Source organism: Haliaeetus albicilla, chromosome 16 (assembly GCF_947461875.1).
Source record: "Haliaeetus albicilla chromosome 16, bHalAlb1.1, whole genome shotgun sequence".
Lineage (NCBI taxonomy): Eukaryota > Metazoa > Chordata > Aves > Accipitriformes > Accipitridae > Haliaeetus > Haliaeetus albicilla.
Genome location: NC_091498.1, coordinates 26,774,724 through 26,798,966, shown reverse-complemented (window position 1 = coordinate 26,798,966; position 24,243 = coordinate 26,774,724). Strand labels below are relative to the sequence as shown.

The 24,243-nt window shown below is 35.8% G+C and overlaps 1 protein-coding gene across 1 annotated transcript in view; it reads left to right on the top strand.

The window, feature by feature from the left end:
* Positions 1–24,243, top strand: part of ANO3 (anoctamin 3) — a 146,149-nt gene that overhangs the window by 67,580 nt on the left and 54,326 nt on the right. Inside the window, exons 5-8 of the mRNA XM_069804062.1 lie at positions 11,970–12,122; positions 13,852–13,952; positions 18,313–18,357; positions 23,798–23,929. Of these exons, the coding sequence (XP_069660163.1) occupies positions 11,970–12,122; positions 13,852–13,952; positions 18,313–18,357; positions 23,798–23,929 (431 nt within the window). The remainder of the gene's footprint in view (positions 1–11,969; positions 12,123–13,851; positions 13,953–18,312; positions 18,358–23,797; positions 23,930–24,243) is intronic.

Genomic DNA, 24,243 nt, shown 5'->3' with positions numbered 1-24,243 from the left:
TGAGTCGTTCAGACCCATTAAAAAGCTGTCTTCGTTACCCATCTCTGCCATCTTTTCATTACCAACTGCTGTTGAGATTGTGTAGAAAGTAAGACTACACGTATGTGATTCTGCCAAGGGATCTCATGCAGAGGAATGACACCAACAAGTGGCTGCTGAGCAAAGTATGGAATGAGTAGTATCTGCTATTGCAAGGGAAATGTAGGAAATGAGAAGGCCCCTGCCTGGAAGGTTGGTATTGGACATGTTCTAGTTTCACTAAGAAAGGAAAGCAGGTTTAAACAGGCTTTATCACTTGAATGGAAGACAACATTTGTCCAGAGAAGCATTGAAGTCAGTAGCAGTGAACTCTTTTCTGTACAGATTGCTATCATGTGTACAGTGGCAAGATACGAATATTTGAGAAATTACTCTTCCATTTCCTTTCATTCACTACACTACTGTTGCTCTCTTTGATCTGATGAATTTTTAATCTAGGTAGTGTATTTTGCCATCTGGCAAGGTAAAGAAAGGATTTTTAGAACAAAGTTCACATATTATCACTATGGGTTCAGGAACTATAAGGAAATACTGCCTACATAGTAGTCTAGTTTACTGCTTTTTTCTGGTGTCTACTGATATCCGCTATAATACTGCATGTCCAGACTAGCTTTGTGTTGGATAGGGTCTGAAATGATTTCTCTTTCAGTCTCCAGAAATGTTACATAACTTCAAAGGAATTTTAAAGACCTTAAATAAACAATTGGCCAAAACATATGGAGAATTGTATCTAATGAGCTGGACATATTGCTGAAAATTCATTATAATTTGAGCAAAACTCAGTATGTTCAGTGTAGATTATTACAGTGATTATTAAAGGATAAATCTACCCATGAAAACCTGAAATATATTGTTTAGGCATTTTATTGGATTCTTTGTGATTTTGAACATACCCATTCCTCTCTCTCCTGCAAAACAAATATTTCACTTACAGAATTTCATGGTGGTTTTGAAAAATGGAATAAATTAAATGTAACATCTGCAGAATAAAAATATTCTTCAATCTTAATATTTCATTTTCCACCCTTTTGCAGGAATTTTCTGTTTTCATTTTTTCCTGTTTAAGTCCATGACTTTCAGAGCTGCACAGATTTGTGCTATATGTTCTAATCCTGTCAATTTATCACTAATTTTACATACACTATTTCACTCATAATCCTGCTCCTGCGTTCAGTGGAAGCCAGGCATGCGTGCTGAAAGAGAAGGTTTAGCAATAAAAATGTTTTAGGGTATAAATAAGAACAAGATGTCAGCTGACAGCAGTGTACTGGAAAGGAGAATAGCAAAGGGAGCCTGATAGATAAGGAGTAATCCGCAAATGCAGTCTAATAACATAAAAGTAAATAAAGTTTAAAAAGAATGATAACAGATAAAATCATTATCCCAGAATAGAATGACATGGTAAAGTGCAACAAAAGTTAACTTCATGTTTATGCTTCTAGTGCATGGCTCTCATCTGCTGTGAGGTTTTGTTTAAAAAGGACAAAAAAAAAAAAAACCTCAGGAAATGCAGGGAAAGTAGTAAGTACTTTTATAATAAAGATGAAAGTTTAAAAAAATAAACATGTAAAGAAAAATTTTCAGTGGTCATGTCAGTATGCTTCTTATTAAGGCCTCCCTATTAGTCATAAAGAGCAAATAGAATTGGTTAAGTATTAAAAATGGGAAGCCTCCTCCTGCCTCCAAATGTCCTTCATTGCTATTTCCTCATACAGTAACACTGAACAGAATTCCTTTCAAACTTTTGCATAAGATCACCTAAACCTACTCCTTTCCTGAAACAAAATGTATTTTTCATATTATATACAAATGTATTTTTCATGCTTACTCTGTAAGTCTGAACAGAATGAAAATGGAAAAAAAATGTTGTCTGTGAAGAGGCTAAAATAATTACTAATACTTTAGTTTCCTCCTAAAAAATTAAACTGCAGTTTTATTAAGAAGGTCAGATATTTCTGGAAGTCTTCCTCTCTGTTCAGAAAACAGCTAGGTTCTGCACAGTACAGTGCAGTATACACAGAAATACATTAGCATGGGTAATTATGGCAGCCTGTCATGTTAACCAGGCTGTGTTGTCTTTGATGCCCAAGATAGTTTGGATATCTTTGCATATGCAAATATGCATATGCATCTTTCCTACATTGTTATGCTCATGGTTATTTGCAAAAGAAAAAAAAAAACACAAAACAATATACACTTAAAGTCAATCTATATTTTTGGAATTAAGTAATTGAAAGGATGAATATAATAAATCTATTTCTGACTTACCCATTCCAAAACCCTTCAAACACAAAAAGATGATTGCTAACTTAGTCATGTGCTTAGAAAATTTCCCATAAAGCACACCTTAGAGTCTTCTTAATCAGAGTATCATTTTTAAAATGTGAAAAATGAGTCCAGTACTATATTTTAAAGTCTTTTAAAGTATTTTCACAGCTAATTCCATGTAACTTAAGAAGTCTGTAACCCTGTTGATGTCCCAGGTTTGATTTTTAAACATCCTGAAACAAAGCAAGCATTAATTAGGAATCTCACTTTTGTTCATGGAAATAATCCCATTGTAGTTAGCATCAGAAATGTATTTATTTCCAGAAAATACTTAAAGGTAAGAGTCATAAGCTGTGAATGTAGACACTAAGCACTGAAATGCTGGCGTCCTTCAGTGTGAATATTACTGAAGGTGTTAATGCAAAGTTCATGGTAACAGTATTAGAGAAAATTAATAATCAAAATAAATAAGGTGGTTTTCACAAATCAGCCACTAATCCTTCTACTACATAGCATCTTACGAAGTTCCAATATAATTTATTATTGTTCTTAGAAGAAAGTTTTCTTTTATGAGAAATAACCAACCATTCTACTCAGAGTTAGAACAAGAAAGCTATTTATGTAGAATTTGCAGGTTTAGGTAGTGACAATGCCCAAGAATTTCACACATCAGACTTTGTTGCTGTCAAAATTCTTGCCCTAGTTCCTCAAATTATTTCCATGGTTACTTCTGTCTTTTTCATGATGTAATACCCCTGAACTCATCCATTATTATCTCTAAAACATCTCTTAAAAACCAAGACATCAAGAGACACAGAAAACTGCTTTTCCTTGCCCCACCTCTGATAACCAGTGTGTTTTGCGCTGTAAGCTTCGTTCTCCCCCTCTTACTCCTCCATTCCAAGCTGATTTTCCTTGCTAGTGTACAAAGTGATTTTTTTATGAATATGTATATATGTCTATATATGATGTTCCATACAGTCCTGTCTGGGCTGTAAGACTCCATGCCAATAAATTTTGTGGTGGCGTTTACAAAAGTTTTATGAGTCAGCAGTAGGTCAGTGGACATGTTGTTGTTTCCATGAGGAAGCAAATACATTTCAAAGTCTGTTTACTTGTCTTTCATCCTTCCTCCAATGTTTTCTGGTTCTACAACTTTCCCCTACATCTTTGTCTGTAAAAAATGCTACTGGCGAGGTGGTGCTATTATGGAGTGGTGATGCTGGGACTCAGTGCTTGGATTCAGTGCTTCCATTTCCAGCAGTAGCATCACTTTTTCTACTGGTGGATTCTTCCCTTTTCTTCTCTTCTTATAGTTTCCCTGGGAAAAAACCCAAGACATTTGAGTAAGTCTCTCTGGTATGTTGCTTCATTATTGGTAAGAGTCTATCAAAATGATTTTTCTCTAGCACATTTAGCTGTCAAAATTCACGAGCTGTCTTAGGGAGGAAATTATTTTTGTTCTGGACATCATCACCATGAAATAAAAAGATTTGAGGGAGAGAAATTTAGCAAACTTGGGGTGCAAATTGTAAAGAAAGAATCCTGAGGTCCAGCTGTATGCATCCATCAATCTTTTTGGATCCCAGATACTAGTCTGTTCATATATTTACTTTCCTTTACATAGTTCTACAAATCTAAATCCAAATTACACCACCCACGCAGAGGAAAGTTGAACTTCATCCTGTCTGCTGTAGAGGCAAAATAAACATATCATGCTGTGGGGGCTTAATTCTTGTGTACTGTATCAGTCAGCGCTTATGTAAGTGAATGCTCCTGTTGTTGATTATGGCTGAGAATTTATGTTCTCTATATGTTCATATAAACGTGAAACTTCCTTATGTTCTTTTTATTAAGGAAATGACAGTCCTTGAAGTTAGAAATTGAAACACAGACTCTCCACTGCCTGAGCTACAGCCCAATGTAAAAGTTGTTTCTCCCTGTGTGGGTACCTTGGGTCAGAATAACCTGCTTCAGGCTGAGTCCAATGCACTGTGTGTGTGCTGCTAGACTAGCACTCATGTTGTGCTTGTATTGATGTTTTAACTACTGTTTGCAAGGGTAGTGGATGAAACTGGTTTTTTAGATATGTTCTAAAGCAATGTACAAAGTGCATCAGCAGCAAACTACTAACGGATGATGTTAAAAGAAATAGTTGTCAGCCTCTGTGTTTACGTGTACATATGTATAAAATAAGTAGAAATCATGCTCATTTTCATTGTCATTGCTGGCAAATTTCAGGAAGCTGTAAAGCAAATCATAAAATATAATTATTAAAGGTCTTGTACCCTGATTTTCATTTGGCATTTATATGTTAGGTAATGGTAATGAAAATCTTATACAAGAAATGAACAAGTTAGACAATTTCTTTCATGTCAGACTTGATTTACTGGATGTTGATAGTAAGTTAGAATAAATTCATTTATTAAAATAAAGACATGTAGAATCTAATAGTGCAGCTTTTCCTGGGCTAAATTCACACTGAAGTACTTTGAATTTTTTCCTTTTAACTATTCCAGCCGGAGTCAATAATAGCATGTATTTAAGTAGACATCCAGTTGATGAATCAAATAGGTTGAGGTAAAGCTTCATAAGCTGGGATCTCAGTTTTCTGTACTATTTCATTGTATAAACCAATGCCAACATAATTTAAGAGTCCTCAAATGGCTTTTTTAATTAATGCCCTAGGATAATTAACACAATACAGACTGCTAAGGGCTATTTCCAAAAATTGGTCAGTGGTCAGATGAGTAGTGATTGAAGTTGCAAGCTTAAGATGAGAAAGTGGAACTCCACTGAAGGGGTGGTCCCTTTGTATTGTCAAGGTGAATGTTACAAGAGGTTAGCCTTTTGCCTTGGCTTGAATGCTGTTAAGTGTGGTTGAATATTAAAATCTGACTTTAGTTGACAAAATAGTCCATATTTTATATTATTAAAATATAATAAAAATACTAGAATATGCTATTGCAATATATAGCATATGCATAACAACATGTTAATGTATGTAGCATTAACATATTAATATTTCCTCTGCATTAATATTTTCTATTAATAGGTCATGTCTGACTAGGTAGTTGTGAAGTTTAGTAAGGAAGTGTTATGAGAAGAGGACTGTACATGTTTGGCCAAAAAAGAATAGTGATTGCTTTGAAAATCACTAATTTTTCATTTATATAGTGTACATTAGAGGTACAGTTAATTTTAGGGGGATATTTGAGTGAAATAGTTTCAGTAACTGTATTATAGTAATGATAAGGTCCTACAAAGCTTAAGAAACCACATATATTTGTTTGTAGAATTACAGCCATGAAGCATCAAATAAAACTGACTTGACCTGAATTCAAAACGAAGAAAAGCAGGTGGCTCTCCAGATGAGCTGTGGAAATCCTTGTCAAAGGTGTTGTGGATTCTAAAAGATTACATGGATTTGGGGGCAGCTGGACAAAGTTATGGAAGAGGAATTCCATGGAAAGTTATCAAATACATAGAAACCTGAGCTGAAATTGGCCGAACGCTGGGCTGGTGGTAGTGGGAAAAGTACATGTATTTCCTAGTACATGCTCTCTCCTAGGCAGGTTTCTTTCTGTAGCTTTTATGTAGAAGCAAATTAGACAGAACCTTTCCTAGTGGTTTGAATGTACTTGAGGTTTGGCCGTAGCACAACTTAAGTTGCAAACATTTGGACAAGTCAATGGGAATTTGCTTATTGATTTCAAAAGTAGCAGAGTTAGGCCCAGTGTAACAAAATTTGGTGAGTATTGTGGTGGGTTGACCCTGGCTGGACACCAGGTGCCCACCAAAGCTGCTCTGTCACTCCCCTCCTTAACTGCACAGGGGAGAGAAAATACAACGAAAGGCTCGTGGGTCGAGACAAGGACAGGCAGAGATCACTCACCAGTTACCGTCACGGGCAAAACAGACTCGACTTGGGGAAAATTAGTTTAATTTATTACCAATCAAATCACCGTGGCATAATGAGAAATAAAAATGAGATCTTAAAACACCTTTCCCCCCATGCCTCCCTTCTTCCTGGGCTCAGCTTCACTCCAGACTTCTCTACCTCCTCCCCTGAGCAGCACAGGGTTGGGGTCAGTTCATCACACGTTGTCTCTGCCGCTCCTTCCTCCTCAGGGGCAGGACTCCTCACACTCTTCCCCTGCTCCAGCGTGGGGTCCCTCTCACGGGAGACAGTCCTCCACGAACTTCTCCAATGTGGGTCCTTCCCACAAGCTGCAGTTCTTCATGAACTGCTCCAGCATGGGTCCCTTCCCCGGGCTGCAGTCCTTCAGGCACAGCCTGCTCCAACGTGGGTCCCCCATCGCTGATGGGCTCAGCCTTGGCCAGTGGCGGGTCTGTCTTGGAGCCGGCTGGCATTGGCTCTGTCGGACACGAGGGAAGCTTCCAGCAGCTTCTCACAGAAGCCACCCCTGTAGCACCCCCCGGTACCAAAACCTTGCCACACAAACCAATGCAGGGATATATGGAAATGCAATTTCATGTAGCAGATAAAGCTGCAATATGGAGTAGATGAGCTTGGGAAAGGGATGGAGAGGAAGAATTTGGAGCACCATCCCCGTGCAAATCAAGAGGACCAAGAACTGTAAGCCGGGAAGAGAGAGAATATCCACAGCCCAGCTAGGTGTTCTCTCTGCACTTAGATACTTCATGGTCACGCCTGTGTCTGAGAACAATGTAGTCTATAAATCACACATCCAAGAGGAAATAAATAATCATTTAAAAATGTGTACACCTATAGAGATTTAAGCACTTGCTGTTATGTTAGCCTTGTTGAGAGTTGTCAGTGGTTGAGTGAAGGTGAAAGGAAGGGTTACAACAGGTACATTGTATCCGTATTTGGTTCTAGTTAACCTCTGAATTTACCTATGTAGTGCAAATTATTCACTAACTTAAACATTTTACTGGTATGAGATGGAAAAAGAAGAAAGTATGCTGATATATTATATTACAGTGCATACCATGTCATTTACTCTTACATAAATCTAAAATGTGCTTACTATTTTCGGAATGGTTCCAACTCACTCTTCTAGAATATTTGTGTCTATGTATGGCGTGAAGAATTGGAAAAAGTTTAATCTACAGAGCAGAACAGTAGACTGAAATCAGTGGAGTTCCAGTAGTTATAATTTCTGCGAATTGTGCTGTTTAAATTAATTGGGGAGGGAAAGAGCCTCTAAAACAGCTGTTCCCACTTTGTAAAGAGGGTATTGCTTATTAATTAGGATCTGACAAATAGTTTCTTGAAAAATCCCTCCGTGTTGGCTAAATCCAATGAAATTCTTGTGCCACATCTGAATGGAAATGTACTCTCTTTATTTTATAACTTTGCAAAGTATTTGTATTATACTTTTCTTTCATTTTTTTTGCTTGAGCAAAAGCTTTTCTGGGTTAAACTGATCAACTTGTTTTGTGTAAACAGTAAACTCCAGTTGAATGATAATGTCAGTATTTTGGATTTTACACTGTTTCAGACATCAAAGCAGTATGTCACGTTATTTGTTGTAATAATTACAAGCTATGAATCAACGAAAAAATGTTGACAAATAATAAAGAAAACCAAAGAACTGCAACAGATCTGTAGTGGCAAAGCCTCAGGTAATATTTTACTCTGATGCAAACCAGTGTGTTCCAATTCTGCGTTATGAGCAAGTTTACTGTTGAGTGACAAAGCACTTCACAGCCTCTGTACACAAATAGATAAAATTTAAAGTTCTTGTATTTAAAGGCTTGCGAAGAACAAGGTGAGGTTAAAAAAACTGAGTTTGCAAGCTGAACTGTACAGCAATACTCTAAAAGGAATTTTTCAAATCAAACTTAAATAAGTTTTCATATGTGTGTAAATGTAGGAAAGCTGATTAGGTGGATACTGTTTCAGAAAATCTGGAAAACTAAGAGGGTGGAGAGGATGAAGAGGATTAGAGAGAAAAACAAACATTGATGCGTCGTTTTTATACACATTTTTCAGGTAAAACAGGAAATCTTAAAAAGAATAGAGGGGAGTAAGAGCTTTGCACAAAATATTTCTTCTGATGCTTTTCTCCTCCACTGTGTCGAGAAAAAGGTGAAAGAATGAATCAGAGATTTATTGGTCCAAAACAGCAGATAAATAATAAATATGCTTTGCCTGAATGCCCATTGTACTAATAGACTGATTCACTGTGCTGGGTGTAGATAATAGCCAATATGCCTTGGCTCACACATTTAATTGAAATTATTGCTCCCTGTTCTCTGTACACATTATGGACCTCCTTCAGATCAACCGGAAAAAACACCTAAATCACCAGATAAATTCTTTTACTGTTACACGTATTCCTGCTAATATAGGTGGACAATATTGCTTGAGAATTGCACTAAAGTGAAACTAGCCATGCCAGTAGTGTTGAAGTGAATCAGTCCCAAAATCAATCCAGTATAGGTCAGGTTCACTGCACGATTGTGGTTCAGGTGGCTTGACTATTGCACATCTCTGCCTGTGGTAGTGGTGGTAGTACTCTGAAAGTGGTCTGAGATGAACAGATGGAAAATTCATTTCTATTATCAGCACAACTCATTACTTATTGAACATGGCCCCCAAAGAATTCTTTGTGGTGCAGATGAATCTGAGGGCATATTTGCTTACTGTTAATTTGAGAGAGAAGACATGTTTTTCCAAGACTGAAGAAAATCCCATGTTTTAGCAATGAGGAGAGAAAGGCTAGAAATAATAATCCAAAGAAAGGTAGAAGTATTACAAAAAGTTAGATCTAATTTGTAGAATGTCTGTATAGAAATTGCATCAGCAGAAATTGTATAAGAGAAGTTCCAGATCTCCATTTTGGTGGAATTATGGCCATTTTTGTATCTGATTTTGCCTGCTTCACATACCAAAAAAGCGGCTCTAGTCTGCTTTTGTGAAATACTTGTGCTGGATTTCTTCATTGTTGAAGAGTTGATTCATTGCTTGTGTCTTGAACCTGAAAAAAGTTTGGGTATTCAAAAACTTGCATATTCAAACTTGCACTTTCAAACCTTTAAGTCTACTACCTCACCTTCAAACCTCTGCATCTTGTATCTTTAGATCATTACTTCTATGACATTTAACAAAAGAATAAAAATTAATGTTTTTATTACTATCCCCATTCAGAATTCTTAGAAGGGGTGACAGACTCTATATTCAGTGCACTAATAATCTTGGTTAATGATCTTGACTACCTTAGTCTGGACTTCAGATACTATTTATCTGAATACCTTGACATAAGTAGAAATAGAAGAATGTATAAAAAATAAATTATTAGAGTATAGGGTATGCTATTCTTCAACAAAAGTTTGATACACTTTTTTCTTTATTTTTTCTGTTATATTTAACTTAATTTCTTATGGGAATAAAAAAGGAAAATCTGAAGTCAAAAGCCAAGCAAAAGGAAAGGATATTTCCTATTCTCAGCAAACTTCCAAAGTAGTTTAGGATTGGAAAATTATTCTTCCTATGTCTGTCTATTTCTCCTAATTATTTTCCAGTTTTCTTATTGTTTCTCTTGGTTACATTAGACATCTTGTCTTCTCTGCCTTTGTTTTTTTCTCTAGATTTAGTAGTTTGGGTTTGTTTGCATTTTTTTTAGTTTTTAGAATTTTTTGCACATAGGTGATCTGTATAATTGACTCTAGATATATTCTTAAATTCAGGCTAATAATACTCTGTAATGTATTAGTTACTTTAGTTTATGTTATGTTTTCTGTGATTTGGCCTGTTTCTTGACCCATCTTAAATTAGCATTTCCCCTCAGTTAGGCTAAGGGCAGGTATTCAGAGGTTTCTGAATTCGACATTATCTGTTATTTTGTGATGGAGGAAAGGCACCAGTGGCCTGGGTGTATATGAGGAGGCAAGTGTGGCAGTGATCAACCAGCACTCGTACACCAACAGCCCCAGTACCTGATCTCTGCGCTGTGCCCAGTAGCCCTGAGTTAGTTACGCATCTCAGAGCAAGTTGCACATGAAGCAAATAGAAAATCCTGAAAATGACGAATGCCAATTCAAAGAAGAAAGAAAAGGATACCACCTTTTTTGCTTAGAAATGAAGACTTTTACGCAGGTAGCAGAAGACTCAGGTTAGTTTTGGCTTAGCCTGGAGGGATTTGAATTCATCTCTCCTGTGTTCTAAAGACTGAAATTGCTTCCACATCTGGATGGTTGCATTTGAGGCAGCGTATGAAAGCGACAGCATAACTCTAGCCAAGTGGGCCACAGTTGAGATTTCTAACACCCATTTTATATTTACAGACTTGTTCCTAAAATACATAAGCAGCTGTGTACCTTGGAGCAGGTAACAGAAATGTTTTTACGGTTAGTTTTGAAAAGTGTCATCTGGAAAAGACAGACAATTGATGCCATCACCAACTGCAGAGGGGTAAAATAAGCTTAATTGTGCTCTAAATTGAAGCTTAATGTACTTAAGTAGTGTACCCAGGTGTGTGATGGTGCACTCCTTTGTAACGCTAGGTGGTCTGAGAATGACTGTTCCTTGGTTTTTGCTTTGGGAGTTAAAAAAACAGAGAAAGAGGAAAAATCTTGTTAGAAAACTTTAGGTTTTGCAGACTGAGGAGTTCTCAGAAATACTAAATATGTAGGAAGTTGGCAGTGAGATATGGGGGAGTAAGAAAAACCTTTCACGTAGAAACAAGCGAGCTGGTATCCAGTATTTATATTGCTGATATCATGCACTAACACTTGGTTCTATTTATCAATAGTGTAACTATTGGATATAACTCTGAGTATTATAAATTTCATATCAAATAATCCAAATAGGATGAATTTCTAAGACTAGCATCCTATTGACTAAAAGATGCAGCATACATAGACTTCCGGTCCCATATATATAATGCATCTTACTTGTTCTGGACAGTTTGTGTTAAAATGAGTGCTGCATTCTCCAGAAGATTATGGTAGTTTCTCAGTTTACCTTTTCAGATTTCGAAGTCTTCATAGTCTGACACCAGTTGATACAGTCACTGTCTATTCTGAATCATGCACAAGACAGAATGCAAAAATAGCTTGCAGCAGCAGCGTGTAAAGCCGAGTTTTCCATATCAAGGTCAGAGAATCCCTTGTGTTTGCAAGCATGGTGGGCAGGAACTAGACAAGATTTAAACATTGCTAACATGGCATTGAAAAAGCACTTCAGCTAGAGTATCCAGGAAAACATTCCAATCAATAGTGTATCTTTTTTAATTTTTTAGATTTATTTCTTTCTTGGAGAAAATACAAATATGTTCTATAAAATTTGCCCAGGTACGAAGCTGAGAAACTTGGTTTAATTTACTTGCCTTTAATTTTTTTTAATTCCTGCTGGAAAGTAGGGATTAACAGAAGTTCATATCAATACATACCACACACTAATGTTAAGGTTTTGCACAGCTGAAAGAAATAGCTAGAATATGGGTTTTGTGGAGCTATTTTATTTGCTTTTGTTTTGTTCTAATTAATTTGAAATCCTGAGCAACTGAGGCAAATGAACTGCCTGTTCCTGTGACTTCTTTACATATTCATCCTGCAGATACATGGACATTTCAATGCTCTAGGAAATGCTGTGTTATATGCAGTTAGTGATGGGGCTCTTCATCTCTATGGATGCCATGTTTAGTGTATTTTTATTTTATCTTTTCTAGACTGATGCCATGGCATCATCAGGACTCTTCTTCAAAGACGGCAAAAAGCGCATTGATTACATCTTGGTCTACAAAAAGTCAAGTCCACAGGTAGAAAAAAGAAGCACTTTTGAGAAGAATTTGAGAGCAGAAGGGTTGATGTTAGAACGAGAGGTGAGACTTTTAGCTTATGTGGCATAAGAAAACCTTTATAATACTATCGTACTTTACTGAATTTATAAAAGATTCCTGACATTCCTACAAGCCTTCCCAGTCAGGCTGTTCCCACCATTTGTTTAATACTATTAATTAATAATAACAATTGTTTCATAATGTGTGTTTAACATGTTTTGGGGATGCATGCTTGTACACACACTTCCAGCTCCTTATGCTTGCAGACCAGAAGAAGCTTCAGTAACTCTTGTGGTTGCTTTAATATATAACCTCTATGCTTTTCAGCAGAATGCAAGAATGCATGGTACTAAATGTCTCTCTGTTTTTCAAGGGGTTAAAATTGTTAGTGTCAAGTTAATCCATCCCTAGTAATGACAGTATTAATATAAAAATTAAGGAAAACAGAGCCAGGAAAACAGCCTTGGATTTTTGCATTTTTGTGAATTACTTCTAAAACAGGCATGTATTTAGTCTATCCTGAAGTAAACTCCTATACTTTATGTGTCTTTCATCTTGATTTATACTCTTCAACTTAGTAGAATCACCTTACATGTTCTGTGGTTAAGGAATGAGCTTTTAAGTGTTTTGAAGTCCTTGCAAGTTCTAGCTGGCAATGTAGCATGTTGAATATTCATAAAAAATAACTAACCTGACAGTGGATTAAAATTTGGGTTTAAGGCTTTTAAAAATTGTTACAGTCCAGTAGGAAAAATATCTAGTTTTGTTCTGATTTCAATAAATATCCCATCTCAGCTGGTGTCAATTCAGAAGTACTGGCACTTCAGGAAAAAAAAATGTTTTTATAAGTTCATAGATCTAGATATCAAGTGTTTTAAGTTGTCTTCCAGTAGTATTTTTTTGTTCACATCTTTTGAGAAAAATAAAATCCTAGAAGTAGTATTATTGAACTGTGATATGACTTTATGGAACTGGCAGGTAGAATTGTGAACATTTTAAATTTTATTAAACTTTCAACTAAATTTTCTTGTACCTTTACTTACCAAACCTTTCATTACTCAAGTTTTTGAGAGGCTTTAATCAGACTCAACTCTATAAAAATATTTACTTATAAAAACTCAAGCAAATACATCTGGGAGAAAGGTGTGAAACTGAAGTGTTCATAAGAAAAGATAAATGTAGGCACCTGTAATGCTGAAAACTGCTGTTTTATGTACAAATAAATTAACCATGAAAAACATTTGTGTAGAGTATTCCCTGTAATTTTACAAAAAATCTCAATTCATGCAGAGATCACATTTATTTAAGCATTCCCTGGAATTAACATTTTGGCAGTGGGACCTGCAGCCTTCTCTCAGCTGTTTTTTATGTCTCTAGCAGCTGAGCACTCTTCTCCTTAAATTGGAGACACACAGAATGGTCTTCAAACTGCTCATCTAAGATGACTTTGAGGGGATTTAAAATTAATTCATTTATTCCATGTCAAAAAACGCCACATAAAGCCTTTCTTTACTTCTGCTGTGTTTATGAGCAAAGATCTGTCCTATGGATTCCTTTTGACAGTTATTAGTTTACTCATATTACAGGGTTTGGGAGAAAAAAAAATTATTCATTTTCCTTTGTCTAGCTGAGAGCACTTACAGCGGTTTCAGATTTGCATGGCTACTTCAGGGCTAAAAGCAGAATTTGACCCTGAAGAATGATTTTAGAAAGGTGAATGCCATAGAGTTTGAATTATTAATATGTATTTGTTTGTTACCACTCTTTACAGCCAGCTGTTACAAACAGTGATATCATGTTTGTTAAAATTCACTGTCCATGGGAGACATTGTGCAAATATGCAGAAAGAATGAACATCAGGATGCCTTTCAGGTATTGTGGAAACTATTTTAAGAAACTTGTAATTTAGTGCTTAATATTAAAAGTTCATTACTTACCTTAAGGCTAAAATGCAGTCTTTGCTACATTGTGGCCAGGCATGCTTATACTTAATTTAGTGAGGTGACAGGGAGAGAGGAGAGGAGAAAAAAATAATAGGCATTGTTCTTTTCACATTTACCTGTGGTACTTATTTTCAAACTTACCTTCGAAGTCAAACGGAGCATATGTCTTTAGAAAATACTGTTAGCACTTCACACATTGTTTTGGATGTCCTTGGCAGAGTTTCAGATATTCTCCATCTGAGCTCAAGTATTCTCCATGATGTAGGGTATTTCTGTAGTCTTACCCAAAGGCAAGTGAATGACAGAAATAGCTGGTGTCTTCTGTGTCTCCAATATAACACATATCGTCATACTTTGAATAAAGTGAGATACCTTTATTTCTTGGTCCTTCAGCTTTCCTTTGGCAGAATAATGAACTGAACTGAGTTCCTTGTCTATATGCTAAACAAATTCTGTGATATGTTTTTGCAATAAATATGTTACTTATTTGTAGGACAACTTAATCTCCTGCGATAATACAGCAGTTTTTAAAGGAGAAAATGTCCCTTTTCAAATCAATTAATAATGTTCTTCCAGAGAAAGAAGAGCATGTAGTGTGCTATAAACCTCATCAGGAGTTAAAGTGGTAACTAGATGCCAAAGCTGTGTGACTCACGGAAAATACCCTTACAGCACTCCTTTCTATCTTTCATGTCCCTGCTGATTTCAGCTGTCGCAGTGTGGCTCTCTTGCATTGGTCCTAAGCCAGAAACAGCCATCACGAAGCATCCTTTGCTCAAAACTTGCTTCAAATACCCAGTTCTATACTGAGTTTCCCCATCTTTCCATTAAGCCTTCAAAGTCCTTTCCATAAAAAAAAAAATTTTCTGTAAGCGTCATCTTCCATATGTTTGAGAATGTTATTATAGTGCCATTTGATCTTCTCTAGTTTGAATAATACTTGTCAACATTTTAAATATAGAATTGTTTGCATATGTGTGTACACACACAAACCACCTAAGTTCTGATTAAAAAATAGTCCTTTCTTGCTTTTGATACTGGAAGTCACAAAATTAAGTTAGGATTTAGCAATGGTTTGAATTCTTCATCATTTTAGTAACTTCACAGATCAGTAGCGCTCTTCAGAAAAAAAAAAGGGGCTTACTTTTACAATGCTACTTTATTTGGAAGGCATTCAAAGTAATTTTTGTTTATTATTAACTGACATGTAAATATTTTTTTTTTCCAAATTGTCTGATTCATATTTCTTTGTTTCTGGGCTGTTGCTTTAGCTTCTTTTTATCCCACTCAGTTCAGCCCACCAAAAGTAGATAAAATGCTAAATTTTCCTGCTTCACCTTGTTGGCAGTTTTGCTGTAGAATGAAATACATTTATTTGGTAAGAAAAAAGCCCACTGTCCACCTCTACCTCCATAATAGAACTGTGAGAAATAGTAAATTGATCACCATTTCTTTTCTCTTTAAAAAGATTTTAGTAGGAATGTAAATGAAATTGCAATCGAAAACTTGTGTGAATATTTCAAACAGGCTATTTCTTTAGTTTCCGTACTTTTTAATAAATAAAATTCAACACAGTTTTCTTGTGAACACAAAGTGGACATAGCAGAATAGAACCAAAGTCTGTCTTGCTTTGCCAGCAGCCTGTCTAAAATGTCCAACACAGAAGCAGAGCAAATCTAGAGCAGTGTTTTGTGATGCCTTCTCTCTTTGTGGAAGGCTGTGGTTCAGAGTCTTTCTGAGGCAGAGTTCATGTCTTCATCTTTCTTTATATTAGCCCCGATGGCTTTCCATGGATGCAAAAATAGCCATCTACACTAGTGTAACGACATCCTGTGATGACACATTTTATAATTTGATTACGTGTTCTGTCAAATGCACTTTTGTTTGTTTTAAGTGTTAAGCTTGCTTTTTTAAATCAAACCTTTCTTAACTGGATGGCATATATTGTTTTCCTGAGCTAACCATTTTCTCTATTCAGTTGACAGAGGAAGCTCAAATCATACAATTCTCCCACAATTACAAGAACTAGAGTAGTTCCCTCTCAAGAAGTTTTAGGTAGTCCTGCGAGGAGCAGGGCATTGGACTCAATGATCCTTATGTGTCCCTTCCAACCTGAGATCTTCTGTGATTCTAAGAACAGATTATTTCTCTTAGCCTTTATCTGATTTATCAGTGGTTTCTGACTGTCCATTTTAATACATAATCAAAGAAAAGAGCTAACCTTCCTTGCAGTACTTTAATGGAGTACACCCTTGTTCTCTTGCACAGCGTTGCAAAATTTTGGCTTTTGGTTATGGTCACTAAAATATACCATATGAATAATACATGAAGAATTAAACTCTTACTTTTTAGGTTCATTTTGCTCAATCCAGGAATCTAAACAAAATCAACAGAATTATTACACAGGTTAAGAAGTATTTCTCTCTGTTGCTGAAAAGTAAAAATGCCTTTTTCTGACGCAAGGGACCACCCAGTATCCCAGAACTGTGTTAGTATGGCATTATATCTACATGTGTTGGCAGATATATAGTATACAACATATATGTAATATAGATGGAATCTCAGTGTTTCAATTACAAAAGGAAATTTTCCTCACATTTCAAAAGACCAGTCTGTGGTAATCACTGTTGTCTTGTATATGGTTTCAAACAGGATTTATGTTAGCACCAAGGTTAGATCATGACTGAATTATGCTTTTTTTTTAACAATTTATAGATATTTTTGTTAAGTATATGGTCTGTCAGTAGAAATAAAACTATTAAATATTTCTGGAACTTAGACAAAAGTTTAATTTTATCTGTGTCTGCAAGTACCTCTTGTGACACATAATTATTATTGTGTGTAATGAATAAATCAGTTATATCTGTAGCTTAGCTGGACTCCATCTGTGCAAAACAGCTAAGGGCAATTGAAGGGAATGAAGGAAGGGGTTTGTTACAAAATGTAATGTCTGAAAATCCTTTAATAATTTTTCATTGCTCCATTTACAATTCTGCCTAGTAGTACCAAGTATCAGGCTGCCAACAGCCTGCAGATAGTACATACATATTTTTTCAATGGCCACGTATTTTCCAGGCAACATTTCCTTCTCACTCATTTTAATGTATTCATTTCATTGTTACTTTAATGTAAGTAGTGAACTTTAATCAATCTCAAATACTGCCCAGATGGGCAGTTGCAGATCTCGTTAACTGTGTATGGTTCTAGGCTAAGAAGTGATGGAGAAGTATCCAGAGTGAAAGTACCATTTTTGTGTGTGTTAGAATGGGGGGAGGAAGAAGGGATAAAATATCAACTGAAAATAATGTTCAGCTTTTATAATAACGTATCCAAATAAGCTTGGTTTAATTCCTCCTAAAAAATAAACCTCGCAGAAGCAGAAAGGATTTAGGCAAATTTAAGTAGAAGATGAACTAAGCGAGAAGCAAAGCCCCTGGTGCTGAACTTCACTGTCCCCACATGAGTGCCGTGGTAAAGATACAGATACCCCGAGGAATCTGCAAGATCGAGGCCTTCTTGCGGTTGAAATGTGCCGTGAACTGATAGGAGGAGGCCAGAAAAAAACCTGAAAACCTCAAACTAGATGTGCAAAGTATTACATTGCAGCAAATATGTCTCTCTATGGTTTCAAAATAACTGCTCTCAGAAGACTTTACTAGGAATTTCTGGTCTTGTTTCTCTTGAGTGTCTATGAGCAGTGAAGGGTGGAGAGAAAAGAACTGTTAACCTAAAAGTTGTTTGTTGCAGTTAGTACTCGGATTTTTAGGGCCATGTATTGTTCTTCAGTTGGATGCAAAATGTCAAGGGAAGGTGACGATATACCACTTCAGAGAATGAAGATAGTATCTACTGGCATTAAGTGCTTATGGTATTTAATGCATAAAGCATTTAACAGCATGGAAGGCCTGGTTATTCTTCTAAAATGAGTTCTATGAAATAAAAGCTAAGAAAGATCACATGAAATGAATACTAGCATGGCATCATTGAACTCTGTCTGATGGGTGTCTTATGAATGAATTATTGATTAGATATGATTATTATTATTATTATTATTAGGTACAAAAATAAAACTTAATTTTGACTCAGGAACAAATTTGAAAGTTGAAAATATGTGAAATTACAGCATTTTAATGACTTACTCTATTCCAGTTGACTTTTTTAAGTGTTTTTCACCTTTCTGCCTATGAAAATGCATGTTTTAAAATGTCCAATGTTCTTTTATAATGTATGTGTCCTTTTCAACTGTCTCCTACTTGATTATTCTCAGCTGATTTTTGCTGTTCTTTCAGGAAAAAATGTTATTACACTGACTGGAGGAGCAAAACCATGGGCAGGTTGGTGGGTGATGCGTAGCTTCTAATTTTGTCAGATAGTCACCCTGCTAAAGAAAATCCATTCGCAGTTGTAAATTTATCCAGGAAACTTGGAAAATTAGATTATTTTCCCGAAAACTCAAAATATGGTAGCTCAAAGTGTTAAAATATTCATCTGTAACAAGATGCAGTACTTTAAAGCTTTGCCAGTTCTCATTTTAGAAATGCAAAAATGTTTATGCCAGGAAAAAAAAAGGTCTTATCCTGGCAGCAAAGATTTAATACTGGAGCTATCTCTACAGTTATGTCTGCTGTTACTAAGGCGTATTTCTTTAGCCTGAAAGATACTTTTGAGCGTATGTCTCGGATTCTGGTAGTCAGCTATTTCCTTAGACACGCGAACATAACTTCTCTCATGTGTGTCCTGGTCATCGGGACCAAATCAGTGCCACACTGCGAGGGCTGTTTTAAATTTTTATTTGATAGCTGACAGAATAACTCGTACGCTGCAGTGAAAGCTGTTTAATTCTCTGGGAGGCAGACACATGCAAACCCTACCTGTGGCTGCTGCTGCTGTTGCTGCTTCTGTTAGCCAGGAGAAGGGTACAAGAGGCCGCAGCAGCGGGCAAAAGGAGCCTGGGGGAGCAAGAACCAGGGACACTGAGCTCTAATCACTCCCTGTTGCTCTAGTCAGACATAATGATGTCTTGTAAATCCTAATTACCTACGGAAGATTGGAAAATTTTTCCTTTTTTAAAAAATATTTTTTCATTACAGGGAAATCTCCTGAAAGAGTTTTCTATCATGGGTTTTCCTGAGATGGATCTTGAGATGAGATTACATTTGATTTGGGTTCTCCTGTTGTTACTTTAGATGATGAAGAGCTCTCATTATTTCTCAGGAACGATTTAGTAGTCTCATGATATCCATTTGCAAGATGATCAGCTAACAAAAATAGAGGAAGCACTGTTGAATGGTAAAGTGAGAAAACTTTGAACACATAAGCAGATAAAATATATTGAAATAAAGCAATCTATAACATAAATTTACAACTGCGTTTTTTCCTCTTCCCAGTCATTCATATGCTTGCTCCATTTTAGTGTGCATTATGAAAAATGTAAGTCATGTGCTTTGTAATGCAAAGGCAAAATCAACAAGCTTTACTGCAAAATTGTCTCATTTCATCTGTAATCCACCTGGTGAGTCCTAGATATTAAATAAATTTATTTTCCTTATTTAGAAGGACAGATATCTGAAACACGCAACTGAAGTTGCACAGTACCTGTGAACCAAGTAATAAACACATTTTGTGCCATTGATTTTTTTGAGACAAATGCTTTTACGTGTGATTTACTTTGTGAGAATTTGGGGATTAATATTTTTCTGAATATTTTTTCTGGCACTTCATATAATCGAGTGCACAAAGGAATAGTGTGAAAAAAGGAAAAAAATAAAAAGAAGCTACATCTAAAAACGAAAGCTAACCCTGAAATTGCTGACATACACATCTCATCATTTTAATTACTACTACTGTCATTGTTTTGTTGCATCTTACAACTTTTCAACCTTAACTGCTTCTCTGTAATTTATCAAATCTCTCATTAATATTTCTAAATTATGAAGTAGAGTTTACAAGAGCTACGATGAAGAACTATATTAAATCCCTGTATATCGAAGGTAAATTTTTAAGGCTATAGAGTTTCTGTAATTTAAGAATATGAGACTCTGCTGTGACATGTACACTTCTCTGAATTTATTGACATGGTTATATGCTAGATGTATGTATCTATAAATGTCCTTTTAAAAGTTTGTAAAAGATTATTAGGAGCATGAATGGACAGAAGATGAATTTAATGCTTGCTGGTATACTGTCTTTCTTACATGTGATACCTATGTGGTATCTCTCTCTTTATTTACGTACCTTAAAAAAAACCTTAACATTGTACTTAATCCTATGAAGCTTGAATTCTATTCATAGGGCCACACTACAGAAATAATTTTGTCATACTCCTTAAGAGCAATATTTGGAAAGCCTTCAACAAATCTTTTCAAAGGAAGAAAAGTTGCTAGAAGTGGAATATGCAGGTAAATAATGTAGGTATGAAAAATTGGCTGAACTCTCAGATTTAAGATGGAATAATCTAATGAATCAGTCTTTTATTTGCTATATCAGGCACAACAATTTCATGCTGGTTAAGAATGACGTTGCGGAAAAGAAAATCAAAAGATAGCTGCCTTAGTATGCAGCTTCACTCTGCCCACTGAAATGTTGAAATAATTTTATACTTATAAAGATCGAGAACCAAAAATGACTTTGTTTAGCAACTGAGCTGCAATAAGTTCGCTTTGCAAAAGAACTTTTAAAACCTTTTGGATTTCAGTCTGCACACTGAAGTGAAATTGTTAATATCATTCCATTGAACAAATATAGTATCCTTTTTTTCCTTTTTGGGTGATGATTGTGTCTATATATTGAATCTGTTCAACCATACCACGTTTCAGATTACAAAACATGGAAACATACCATGCCCATGTAATTTGGCATATGGTTGACAATTCTGGCCAGTCTTGAGAGGTGCAAACACCAAGCCAACTACTGGGTGGTGACTGCTGTCAAAAATACTTAACATGACCAGTGGCAGTTGCTTAATTCTGGTGTCTTGTTCCATGAGTCTGATCAGATAATTCCAAACTCACCTATACTGTGTTTCTTTGCATTGCAGTCTGCTGAGTAAATGTAATCTGCAAGGATTTTTGAACTAACTCATTCTGCAAAAAAGAACAATCAACCAAATAAAACTGAACACTACAGTTGAGCATGGAAGTTGCACAGAGCTGAAATTACAGGCATCTTCATAAAATATTACATTTTATATCTAAGAATAGAATGTGTATGTGTTTCAGAGTAATATCCCATAGTCCAAGGTGCATAAAGTTGCAGTAGCGCCAGCTGGAGTGATTTCAGTAAGAACGTACCTGAAGTAGCAGCCCATATCTTTGCAGCACCGTTCCACTGGGACATTTTTGATCTCATTGCATGAACTCCTGACTTCATGAGTAACTTCGCCAGACCAGCTCTGTCTGCTTTTACTCTTATTAAATAGACTACATTGAATAGATTAAGTCAGGAATTCGTTTAAACTGCTACTTTTGACCTAGGAAGTCACTCTGAGTAAAAATCCTAATAGGTATGATTTAGGAGTTAGTCCTATGATTTAGGCAAAATTTTGTCTTAAATTTGTTATCACTTTGAATGAAAGCTCCATGAAACTTCAGTTTCTTCTTCAGCTGTAAAAATAATGTAAGCCAAGAAAAGAGGTCTTTCTTGTTGGATTATTTTTGTACGTGGGGGGGATGTACTTTTCAGTTGAAATATTCTGTGCTATTTGAAGACACTAAGTTTTGGAGTGATCAGCCATAAGTGATGTAATAAAAAGCAATCACACCTTGGATAAATAGCCTTTTTGCCTCAGAAGAGAAATTGCAAATGTAATGTGGTCATCATTTTTAATTTATTCCAATGCTGTTCTTCATTACTTTGCATGTTAAAAGGAGCAGACATGAATTTTAAACAAGAGCTAATTTCTTTTAAGATAATTATTATCTACTAGTTTTTTAGATTTTTTGGAGAGGGGGAAATGATCAAGACTTTTCACTTAACCAATTTTAAAAGAATTTTGTAAGAAAAAATCTGAAATCAGACGCATTGTTTTTCTGTTCTTCTTTCTGATGCATCTGCATATTTTTGTCATTAAAGAAAAGCCTGCATTTTGACTCTAAAAAAAAATCAGCATGTGTACAACAGAAAAAAAATGAAGAAAATTAAGTGAAAACTGTACTTATATACACTGTGTATCACTTTGTACCAAGAGAACTTCCACTGGAACTAATAAAGATAATCAACTCACACAGTAAGGTATTATTTGAATAAAGGATACAATTAAGGGATGCACCTGCCTGGGAACCATATTCTGTGTTTCAACTTTATGAACATAGTTATGTTCTTTGGCTCATAACGCTTAGTGTCAAATAGAGTGATGTCCTTCAAGTGCAGTACCAGTTACAGAGTGTGCACCAATACCTTGGCAATATGTAGCAAGAAGAAAATTTTGAGAATTTGAAATGTAAATGTAAAATTCTGATCCCACATTTGGCTTAGATTTCTGTCTGACACTGTGTCAAGTAAGGGTAGAACTTTTTTTTGCTGATGTTGATAATAAGAGGTACATTTTCACAAAGGTTGCTTTGCTGCCTGAGGGCAACATACCGTGTCATCACTTACTACTCTTAATTATGAAATGGGTAGCTGTGCTTCTGCTTAGCGCAGACAATTAAGTAGTCACCTCAGATAAAAAAAACCCTGATACTTAGCTTTTCACTTTTTATGGATATGAGATACATATGCTTTATAAGTTATGCATGCATATCTATTGAGTAAGGCCCAAATCCTGCTGAAAAAAATACTATTTAGGGAATGTTTTTCTAAAATTTAGACTTGTTCTGGATCTCTGCTGTGCTTATAGTGTCATAATATAGCACTTGTTTAATATGAGACCCACTCCTTAAATACTCATATTTCATTGCAGTTGAATATGAAAAAAATATAGGTCAGCAAGGAGTGCAAAACTGGAGTAGTAAGGAGGTAACTTCTAGCATTTGCTTGAAAATTAACTGCACTTGACTAGATTTACCTCTGTATAAACTGTGTCCCGAGACACTGTTTAGGCAAGTTGCCAGCAGAAGAAAGCCCTTTATGTTACCAGTATACAGTCTAGTAGGGGGTACAAAAATTATGCTTTTTTTGTGGTTTATAGTGTCAATTTTTAGGAAACTGTAGGAAGCCATACCTAGGTTTTTTGTCTAAATGCCATATAACCATATCTGTATAATGTATCCTTTACTTTATTTGGTGTTTAGGTATACTGCTTTGTAAGGCAATATCAGCCCTCGGATTTTGAGGAAAATTCTTCAGGGGAAGGCTTTATTGAAATCAGAAAATCATAGAAATTTGATCCTGAGCAGTCTTGTATTTACTTTCAAATTTCATGAATTTTAGTGTCCGAGTTGCCAGGCAAGGGAGGGAGAAGGAGTTCCACTTGCTTTGTCCATTGGGGCTAAAGGAAGTAATTAGATACGTTCTTGAATAAAGCATAAGCGTCCACAGTTCTGCCAGATGAACTACCTTGGAAAATTATTTTCCCCAGACTCAATACTGCAGTCCCATCTCAAACCATAATCCCGCTAATTTTAGGATGAGTTGTGCTCAGGTAAAGTGTGCAAGATAGATCACGAATAAATACTGTTAATTTTGCTCTTTAACGCCTTATTTTCTTTTAGTTACTTAGTGTGGAAATTTCCTGCTTTCATTTCATTTCTAGTATGATGTCACTAAATACGCAATGTTGGAGATGGAAATAACAAGCAGTTGAGAGCATGTAAATCTGATTTCTTACTGTCTCAGTTTGCAGAGGAATATGAGAGAGCTGAAAAGTTGGTTGCCCAGAAATCCAATGAAGCTTGATAAGGAGGCCCTACCTGATCTGGAAGAAACAGATTGCTACACAGCACCCTTTAGCCGTGCACGCATACACCAGTAAGTGCTAGAACTGGAAAGACAGCACCAGAGACCACAAGGATTTTTTATTTTCTCACTTCTTCTAAGCAAGTGCCATAGAGGCAGCCGTTAACAGATGGTCACTGGCAAATACCCAGTATCATACTTGATATTTTCTATGGGTTTTCTCTTAAAGACAAAATCTACTGTGTTACTTGCTATGTGATGGTCACTCAGCAGTATAGGCAGAAATTTGACTGAAAAATGAACACTGCCTTTTCGTTTTAGATGTTTTTCTTTCCATTATGTTATGAAATGCAAATACTTGCTCAAGTTTGCTTTGCTTAATTACA